This window comes from Aptenodytes forsteri, unplaced genomic scaffold (assembly GCF_000699145.1).
Source record: "Aptenodytes forsteri isolate BGI_AS27 unplaced genomic scaffold, ASM69914v1 Scaffold87, whole genome shotgun sequence".
Lineage (NCBI taxonomy): Eukaryota > Metazoa > Chordata > Aves > Sphenisciformes > Spheniscidae > Aptenodytes > Aptenodytes forsteri.
The window spans coordinates 4,343,664-4,354,914 of NW_008796041.1; the positions used below are offsets into that span (position 1 = coordinate 4,343,664).

General features: G+C 38.3%; 1 protein-coding gene across 1 annotated transcript in view; it reads left to right on the forward strand.

Moving 5' to 3' along the window:
- SEMA3A (semaphorin 3A) overlaps positions 1-1,243 on the forward strand; it is a 121,032-nt gene extending 119,789 nt beyond the window's left edge. Inside the window, exon 16 of the mRNA XM_019473707.1 lies at positions 788-1,243. Coding sequence (XP_019329252.1) covers positions 788-1,243 — 456 coding nt within the window. The remainder of the gene's footprint in view (positions 1-787) is intronic.
- Positions 1,244-11,251: the final 10,008 nt, after the last annotated feature.

Genomic DNA, 11,251 nt, shown 5'->3' on the forward strand with positions numbered 1-11,251 from the left:
TTCTTTACTGAAAGAGTGGTGAAACATTGGAACAGGCTGCCCAGGGAAGTGGGGGAGTCCCCATCCCTGGAGGGATTTAAAAGACGTGTAGATGAGGCACTTAGGGACATGGTTTAGTGGGCATGGTGGTTTTGGGTTGACGGTTGGACTCGATGATCTTAGAGGTCTTTTCCAACCTCAATGATTCTATGATTCTATGATTCTAGATAATAATTAATTCAGAAAAATACAGTATTTTGGACAGCTGCTTTTTGAATATTAAAATTTTGATATTTAATCCTTATTGTTGCTTTGGAAATCCTCCACTTATGCAGAACCCACTTCTATGCATAAGGGCTTTTGTAGTAAGAAACAATAGGAAGACAGAGAACCTTTCCCACAAATATGTCTAGGCTTGGTTAAAAGATAATGATAAATGTGACCTCAGTAATATAACCAAATTCATCCATGTTGACTCTGCTGATTATAGGCTTGCATCTTCTGTAATCTTACCAGCAAGTCCATCTGACAGAGTTGACACAGATCTTTGTTCAGCAGCAGCAGGGACTAAGGAGTAAATTCTTAATCCCCCAAACTTTTTGCAGTACATCAGTAGTTCTTCCAGAGTATTTGAGCCTTCCATAACTACAGATGACTGGCAAGGGGTTTTCCACTCATGTGGTTTTGGGGATTTTTGGCCAAGTTTTATCAGCTGAAAGGAGCAGTACTAAGGAACTAGTATGGTTAGAGGATAATTTTGCACATTTATGAAAGATAACTATTGAAATTACCACTTTTTCTAATACAGATAAAAGTGGATGATCGCATGATCCGGACAGAACAGGGCCTATTGCTACGAAGTCTTCAACGGAGAGACTCTGGTATTTATTTTTGTCATGCTGTGGAGCATGGCTTCATGCAAACTTTGCTCAAAGTGACCCTGGAAGTAATTGATACTGACCACCTGGAAGAGCTGCTCCATAAAGAAGAAGATGGTGATGCCTCCAAGACCAAGGATGCTACCAATAGCATGACCCCCAGTCAAAAGATCTGGTATAGAGACTTCATGCAGTTAATCAATCACCCCAATCTCAACACAATGGATGAGTTCTGTGAGCAGGTTTGGAAAAGAGACCGCAAACAACGCCGGCAAAGGCCTGCCAATGCGCAGGTGAATACAAATAAGTGGAAGCACCTACAAGAGAATAAAAAAGGTAGGAACAGGAGGACCCATGAATTTGAGAGGGCACCACGGAGTGTCTGAGCTACATTACCTCTAGGAACCTCATCCAAGTAGAAACTTGTATAGACAGATAACTGGAAAAAAATGCAATATTCATGAACCTTTTCATGGCATTATGTGGATGTTTACAAGAGTGGAAAGTTCAAACAATTTCCACCAGATTTAAATAAAATCCATTTCTAACTTTCCTAGTAAGTCCTTCCTCTCTGCTCGGATTCTAAGACCAGAAAGACCAGAGTTTCAAGGATGATAACTCACCCGGATCTAGCTTACTGCTCAAAAAGTTCTGCAAGTGTTCAGCAGGCAAGTTTTGCTTTTTCTTTTGCCTGAGATATAAACAAAATGCTGTATTTCATGCTGTCGTCTTAAAGAAAAGAAAAACAAAGCCCACCTTTCATCATCAGCACTACCATTTCTAGACTTATATATAAAACTGCATGAACTCATTAAGCTGATGAACGTCTAAACACGTGATTGGACACAAGGATTTTGTTCTTGTTTTGTCTACCAGTTTTCCTGTTTATATGTACTAGAAGAGGAAAAACAATACTGAATGAGATTGTTTGTGGAAATCTGAACAACATAAGCCATCCATCATCTGGAAGAACAAAAAATGTGGAGTACACTGGCCTACTACTGATGACTTCTTTCAGCTTTGATCTAAAGATGTATTTTATTAAAACTATAATTTAAATGTACCATGAAAAATATGCAGCAAACATTAACTCTTTTCTAAAATAGATTAGACTTTTTGTCTTAGAAATATTGTACTTTCTAATTATTGGTTTAGAGGAAAAAAAGACAACTTCCAATTATGAGCTGCTTTACTCTTTTGTTTGGAAAATCTTCCAGGGGAGCTAGTCACATTGCAGTTAACCTCCTCCCCTGTCAGTAATCTATATGACATGTAACTTCAAAACAATTTTAAAACTAAGCTATTTTAACATGAAAGTCACTGTATAGCATGGAAGTCTTCTGCATTCTTTTTTTCTAAGTATGGTATTTTAAATGACTCAACTTGTATAATACCTTGCTATAGATTGAACCAATGAAGGGGAGAGCATTGATTTTCAGTTGTATATTTTTTTTTTAATTAAAAAAAGTAAATAGCATTAAAATACCCTCTACTAATTACACTCTTGTTTTCTTGGTTCGTAAATATATGTGAATGCTAATATTTAAATACTGTGGCTCATAGGCTGTCATATATCCATGAGCAAAGCTCACATTCAGTTTAAGGAGTTTTGTTCCCAGCTCAGCGGTAGAAATATGTCCACACTACTGATTCTCAGTGCTCCATTCTTTCTGTGGGCCAGATCACCCAAATGCAAAGAACCAGCACTAGGCCACATAAAGAGTAACCTCAAAGCCAGCTCTCTGTTTTAAGATCTAAGGGACAGTTTTATCTGTGGGTGAAGTGAGCTGTGGTAGTAAATTGGTGAAGTTCAGCTTAAGACTAGTTTATACTAACAGACAATTTGGTCCTGCACTTCTGTCTTATTCTATATACAGGAGAGCAACAGGATGAAACAGACAATGTACTTGCACCATAAGTGTCAGTTTAGGGTTATAAGTAGTGGATTTATTCACCTCAGCACAGATGTGCCTTTGGTCCCCAGTTCTATGGTGTCCAGTTCTTTTGAGGTCATCTTTCTCCAGCCTCCCATATTTTACCTTGGTAAAGTCCATAAATGACATAATTTCAAGTAATGTCATTGTGGGGAAAATTACTAGAACAAAGTCCTTAGTTTGCTAAAGGAGCTTTTATATAACAGTGTGTCTGTATTGATGACTGATCTGTTTTGTTGTTGTTCACTCCAGGTTATTTAATTTATCAATCACTACACTATCAGCCTTATCAGATACAACACAACTGCTGTGACAGCATCTCTCACAATATGTCCCAGTCTCCTTGCCACTCACTAATTCAAGTATCCTTCTGATTAGTGAAACCTTGTCTTCCAGCCTCTATAACAATTGGACTTTCACTATCGGCCCAGTCACTTTAGTCCCCTTTGAATCTTTTGCAGGGGATGAACTTGCAAGACTTTGTGTGGTGTAATTCTTTAGAAAAAAAATCATTGAATAGACCAGGACAAGGCTGTAAGGCCATGATTTAGGAAAGCACTTGGGAATTTAGTTTTAAAGCAACTTGAAGTCTCTCTTATGTTTAACTTGACTCCTTTGAACTTTAATATGCCGTTAAATTCCCATGCCTTCATTATGTGCTGAATAAGGATGAATTAAAACATAGGTTCAACTATGTGCTTTCATGTACAGAAGTATTAATTTTTCAGCTCAGCTTATGATTAATTTCTGAGCATTGTTGTCAACTGAATTATTTAATTGTAATCACAGAACACTCTTTAGCCTTTTGTGTAGGGCTACTGTGTACCATCGAGTCATTAGAATCCTCCTTGTTACAAAAGGAAACAGTTTTAAAATGAACCTCAGAGAAATCAGTGGGAAAAATAGATTGATTTCAACAGACTCTAAATGACTTTGTTTCCTTTTTTACATATTAATGGAATTGCTATCCAACTTTTTTTCTCTACCATGCTCATAGCAACTGGTTCTATAGCAACTTGCTGCAAAAAATCAAACCAAAACCAACTTCTTTCACCACCCCTGAAGAAGAAACGTTAAATTGTCAGGATTCTAAGATATGTTTTTCTATACAGAGAAAGATAATCCGTGGGAACAAAATTACAGAAGTTGCAACATTACAGAATGTTTTTACCATAACCTGGCAGTCTAATTGGACAATTGATATAATCAGATCTTACAACCTTCAATCCAATTCTCACTGACATGAGTAGTCTTGTTTATGTCTTTGTATTTGCTTACAAAAATAAGAGGGCAGAAGATCGAGCCAGCGGTGGATTTTTTTTATTTTCAGGTTCATATTATGGTCAAGTTAAAACAGCATTTAATACTGATGTGAAATGAACTTTTTTCAAAGAACACAGGCCTTAATGAATTAATGTATAGAAAGATGCCCTGAGGCTTCAGTAAAATTCATACGCCTGTTTGCAACATTATTGTTTAAAGCAATATAAGTTTTGAAGATAAAGGTAAAAACAGTATTTCTGTAAATTGTCAATAAACCCCTCTAAACCTCTAGTTACAGACTTTAGCAAAAGTAAGTAAAAAGTTGTGTTTAAGCTGGAGAGAAATAAAGGATTTCATTTATAACCACAAAGATCTATTTTGATTTGTTTGAAGATATCCATTTGCAAGTAACAAAAATGCATTGAATCTTATTCTCACTCATCTACACTTTGCACTTGCATGGATCACTGAAGATGGGAATTTGTTCAATGGCTCCTAAAAACTGTATGGTTATGTTAAACTATAACATCAAACTGAGAAAATGTGCATCTTTGCAGAACAGAGTTAAATCTTCATGACCCAATAAAGTCACTATGTAAAAAAATAAATTAAATGCATGTGAATGCGCATTTACTGATCCTTTTTATGTATTATTTAGTGAATATCAATGGTATGTGTTTAATAGTTCAGTTTTTGCTACCTACACATTAGCCAAAAGAGATGTAAATATTTTTGACTAGATAAGGAGGTACAGTGTAAAGTACTGTTATCTAGAGGTACTCCATTTTGGTGTGTTCAGCATAATACTAAAATGCAAGATTTTGCCGCACAGGTGATAAGGTGGTTTATTTGCTATATCAGTGGCAAAGTTATGCGCTTATTCTTTAAGCGCATTCCTCACTGGGTAGTAAATAATTCTAATTCTGTATTCATCACTTCAATTCAGATGGGAACTAGAAAACTGGAGAGAAAAAAATGTAATGAAACTGCTGCTGTAAATTATTCTTTTAGCATGTATTCAGTTGTTAAATAAACATTTCTTCCAAATATTTGAAGTTTGCTGTCTTGACTGTTTACATGGAAATGTGCCCTGTGACCTTCATAAGCATATGGAGTGCATTGTTGCCAATATATTGCTATCAATGTATATGAGCTCTGTTTACTAGGCCAGAAGGGTTGCTATTTTTATTAATGGCATTTATAGTTTCTTTTTGAAGACTACAAACTAATAATGCCTGAAATGAAAGCTACAAACTTATCTTCAGCCTGTCTTTTGGCACAACTGCGTGGGCTTGTGCAGATAAAGCCACACATACACACACACAACCCACTCTGCCCGTGAACCAAACTGTAAATCATCCTGGAAGCCAAGCGAATGCTAGCAAGTTGCTGTACTTGATGAAATTCACTCTGTGCAATGCTAATGGCATAGTACAGCTATGCTGCTTCCTTTTGGAAACCAGCTTGCACAGACAACAAGTAGAATAAATCAGGTTCTGTCTGTTATCGACATACCCTTGTATCCTTAAGTAAACTTAGCAGCTGTTTGGAAGTGCCTAGGGGCTCTATCTAAAAGTAATACGCCACGGCACTAAGCATTGTGCAAACAGTTAATGAGACAAATGTTGCCCTGGAAAGCATGAAGTTTAAATATACCAGGCAAGAAGTGAAGAAAAGAAAGTACCTTTATGTCCACTTGGCACATACAGAATTGAAAAATCAACCAGTAGTACTCAATCATCGCTAATCCACTCATCTTTGCCCGTGTTCCTTCCTGTAAAGCAACGATAGAGATGTCCACTTCAAAAGGATGTTGTAAGGATACTTTATGGTTACTACTGTCTTCTGAAGATGAAAATAAGCCCTCAGCAGCAGCCAGGTAGCTCAGTGGGATACAAAAGATGTCTGCAAATACAACAAGGACAGAATAGATGTGGCAAGCCTTGAATCCACTAACTGAAAGACCAGAGTAAATTTTGTTTTTTGTCTGTCCAGTGCAGGGATTATAAATGCTCACAAAGGATGACCCTTGTTTCTGGATGTAGCCGTGCTGTGTCTTTTGCTAGAATGCCCTGCAGAGCACAGCTAAACGGATTGTTCTCTGTTACTACTTTGCTATATTGCCAGGAATGTCAATGTCTAGGGACAACCTTCATTGACATTGAGTTGGAAGAAAGAAGAAACATTTGGATTTTAATGCTTGTTTATTCATACATATATATGCATATAGTTATATATACAGACATACACATTTAAACTGCCAGCTTTCACTAAGATTAAATCTCCTTTTCCCTAAAGTATTTGAGGCTCTACATGTAATTCTAGTGCATCTCTGAAGAACACGTTTGGCGGCCTCAGCTATAAATTGTTATAAATGTTTCCTTTGTAAAGACTGAAACACACTATTCTGTTTCCTTACAGGTCACATTCACTGAGCTCCCCATCAAACATACATTTAATGGGAGGCAAAGTTATGATGGTTTTTTCCAAAGCCTAAAACAAAAGGACTATTCTCCCCAGAATGCTCAGTAACAAAATACAAGTAGATCAGAATATTAGTGAACCAGCCAGTTTCTTTGCTCCCCATAAATACTCGAGTGAAAAGTTGGAGGAGTTTCATAGAAAAACTAGAAACTGTGGAGAACAGGCTTTGTTTGGGACTTTTTTGTCCTGGAATTTATCAAAGGTTGACATTTTGGAGAACTTCGGGATGACCTGAGCTAAATCCCAAAGCTCTAGTGAAACAATTTCCATACTGAAAAAGTTTCACTTAGGTTAAGAAAGCAACTTCCCTTTCTTCCATAGCAGTTTTTCACCCCTTTAGGAAACAGAGCTCCTCTTGTCTCAATATTAACCCAGAAAGGTCATTATATAGTTTCTACAGTCCTTGTTGAAGGCTGATGTCTTCTTCAATACACATGGGGAACCCCATTTCTGATGACCATCCCTCCCCGAGCTGCTCTGTGTCCAGGTGCTCTAGTCAAAGTAGCATGCAGCCTACTCTTGCCACATCTGTTAGTATTAGACCTAAAAATGTTCTGTTCTGATCAACAGGGATAAAATCACGCCTTGGTGGGCAGTAAAAAGCATGTCTTCATATTATAGTTGAACTATGAGGTTCAACACAAGAAGATGTCTATCAGGGAATCACAGGGGATGGCAGGCCCTTGGGCTGGGGGAAGTGTGGTCTCCCAGGGGTGGGCAGGGCAGGCCCTGGCAGCCAGGGCCTGTCCCTCCCAACCATGAGCAGAGCAGGCTGGGGGGCAGCCGGGGCAGCCCCAGCCCCAGGCTTCAGGCACCTCTCTGGGGACGGGGACTGAACATTAGCCCGCAGGTGGATCTGGCTTGGCAGGGCCCATGGGCAGGATCGTGGTGGGACTGGAGATGGCATCCTACAGCCTCACTGGGGCAGGGACTGATGGACCCAGGGGCTGGAATGGGGTCCTGGGCCATGAGCAGGGTGGGGGGAGCCCCAGGAGTGCAAAAGAACATTAGGGCCCCTGAGTGCACTGAGGCGCTGACAGTGGGTCAGTAAACATCCTTCTAAGTCCCGTGTATCCTCTGTGGAGGCTCAAGAAAGGGGGGCTATGTCAGACTGGCCCTTTGAGGCAGTAGGTCTTAGCAAGCAATACAGATGCTAATGTGGTGTTGAAGGATAAAATACAAGAACCCTCAACAAATTTTAGGTGTGAGGGAGGTCCTGTTCCATACTGCTCTATACTGCTACCAGGGCTCTCTGGCTGTGAGCTGGAGCCTGGTGTTTGCAGCTAAAAAGGCTCAAACACTCCTTCCTGAATTGCTCTTGATCATCTGAGGTTATTTGTCTTCCAGATTTAGAGACAGTTCTCTGCCTTCTGAAAGCCTACAATAACCAACCATACCCCAACAGTACACCTCTGTATTAGTTTAATTGACCCAGTTTAGTTGATGCTGAAAAGAAAAGGTAGAATGTACACCTAAGCAGTTACTAAGAATTAATGTGCACAGGATTATAATGCTTTTTCTTTGAGCAAAGAAGACCTCGTGAAAAAAAAGAGCTAGGCCTTCACTCCATGTGTAAGCCTGCCATGTCTGCCAATACACTAACACCTACCGCTGAGCTATGCCTGAGGCACTTTGACCAAGTTTTGAAGGATGAATCTTGTTTCACATACAGGCCCAGCGCTTTTTCAGGACATTCCACCTTACAGCCTGGTGTAAATTAAATGTGGTGGTCTGCCCTGGGAACAAAACTCCTCTTTACACCCCTCAACATGGGGTAACCCTGCAGCCTGTATTACTTTTATGCTTCATACAAATATATTCTATTCATTTCTGTGGGAGCTTCATGATCATCTTTTCTTGTAAGTGTGTCAGCATGAATTATGATTGTTTATGCAGAGGCAAACGGAGATGCATGTATCTGCATGGTAATTCTGCTAGATCCAGTACATCAAGTAAATAACAAATATGACTCAATTTGAACTTCTTATTTCTTGCTATAGCTGGGGGCAGGAGAGGAAAAGAGCAGACAAAAGAAATGCAGACATTTCAGCTATGTTTTGCAATGACCAGTCCCTTAGGCCCTTTAGTTTCACATGTCACTTTTTTCTTGGTTTGTAGCACTACATAGAAAAAATGCATTCCTATAAAGTCTGCTTTCGCTGAACAATACCACACTGAATAGCTCAATAAACCAGAACAGACAGACTGTGCAAGTTCCTCCAAAGAAAGCTTAACTTTCCTCTTCTGTTTGTTATTTTATTATTATAGTAGGGCCACTGGTGCTCTTTTTGTTAGGGTTTTGTCAGCACTTCTATTATAAAGCCCTATTTTTAGTGCTTTATGGTTTTGTCTAAGGTAATTCACTACAGGTTAAAGGTGAGAAATAATTTTACAGTTCCTAAAAGAAAATTGGTAAAATGTGATGAATACAGTTTTGAAAACAAACAAAAAAAAATTAGTTTTAGCCATGTCAGGTTGTTGTTTTAGTGACTGTACTGCAAAACAATTAGAAGCTGAGTAAAGCTCAGTGAGCATAATGAAAAGCTTCCCACCTCACTAGAATTTGTGTTTGGTTTTGAAACATCTGCATGCTTATCAGAGGTCCTAAATCAGACATGAGTTTAAGCACATTCTTGTATAATTATTTATGACTTACTCACATGTTGCTGTTCCTACAGTACGTTCTGGAGTAGAATGTTTTCTTGCATCATGTCTGAGTCTCTTCATGTAAGTTGCTTTTTAGTTGCTGTTCTATGTAAAGATAATGTAGGCTCAAGTCTTGCCCCAGTTTAATCGCTGTCCGATGTCCAGTACAGATGAAAAAGATTGCTTGTGCTGTTTTGCATACTAGATAGATAGTTAAGGAGAAGTGATCTTTTTTGTTCTGTGGTAACTGAAATTTAGAGGATGCAACTGATCTAGGTCTGTTAGAGCACTGTGGAATATTTCACTGTATTTCCCTTTATTAATCAACTATGTGCACACACCACTCTATAAACATGCCAATGCTTCTAGAAATCAAGAAGTTGTATTTTTTGTCTTTAATGCTAACCAGTATACTTAGCTAGATCCTCACCCAAATAAATAAAGCTGTGTGCTCCACCACCTTTTTTACTGACTGGAATCTATCAAACAGTCAGGATACTGGAAGGTATGAATTTCAATCCTTGTACTATTCACTATGCTCAAAATGTTGCTTATGAAAGCTAAACAGTTCAATGCCAGTGTAAAGCAACTGAATATAACAGGGCTTCAAACTGTGATAAATATTTCACATATTATACATCTCTGTGATCTTCACTAGCTGGAGGGGGACAAATGGTTGAATGTAGAAGAATTAAACTATTTATAGATAAGTTCACTATTGCATGTCAAAATAGCAGACACAATGCAGCTGAAAAAATCTTCTTTTGACACTGAATGGAACACATGCATACTCAGCAAATAATGGTTCTTTGTCTCCTAGAAATTCTCCTGTTTGGCATTCACTGTGTTTCGACAACATGTTGGCAATTGTACATACTGTTGCCTGATAGAAAAGCATTTCTGCAAATATATGGAACTACTGTTAATGCTAAATCCTTTTCTGTAGCTCTTGCATCTGGAAGAAGCTGAAACCTTAAATAAGGCTCCAGGGATACTCCCAGGTATGGTGCCCTCACAAATTGCAGTTTGCTTATAATCTCCATGTAAATCATGGTAAATCTTTCTATGGCCACTAAAAAGGTTAGGGGTGAGCTGTGGACAGAAATGAAGAATACCAGAACATAACATCTGGCTGCTTTTTATTGAGAAAACATGAAAAAATATTATTTTAATATTCATAGGAAATAAGATCACAAAATGGCAGTCTCTATTCGAGTCTCACTGTCTTCTACAATTTTGTTTTGTTTTATTTTCAAATCTAGGTATTTAAAATTAAACACATTATTTCCTATTTTGTCACTAGTATGAAAGTTACTTCTATTACAGGCATTGAACACTTTTGAGTTCCTTGTAAACCAGTTGAAAATATCCACCACTAAGAAGAGAAATGTTTATCAAGGCCATAAAATGGACTGTATAACTGCTAAACCTTGGCTCTTAGACTAGTTGGGTCTGTTATATTTATATTGTAGAACCAGCACATGTATCACAAGGAGATAATGTGATCTACTGAGGAATATTTATTCATTCTCTCAAGGCAAAGCAGTGTCCTAGTATTTCCCCCCTTAGACTGCTTTCCCAAAGTGGAACTTAATTTAGCAGTGCCAAGGAACTGCATCCCTAATGCATTACCTAGTATTCCAGTGACTCCCAGCAGGTAGATTATCCTGAATGAAGTCTGCCCTATTTTACCTCTGTCATTCCTTTGGACTAGCATTTTACCCCAACACCAGAGATCTCCAGAAGGATTTATCCAAGTCATCACAATAGTATTAGAACTACAATGGTAAAAGAATTAAAAATATGTAATATTTTTGTAATAAATATAAGAAGTGGTTACAATTATTAGTTTTCTGTTTGAAGAGTGAATGGGTACATGCACGTGCACTGAGCTCTTCCAGTTCATTTGAGTATTACAGACTTAATGGACTGCTGAAAATCAGGAAAAGGTCTCGGAAATTAATTTAAATCTGCTTCCATCGTAGCTTTTGGAAATTCCACCATTATCTTTAATGGAATGGGATCAAGCCAGGATTTGCATTTCCTGCCATGAGTCACTAAAAGCAA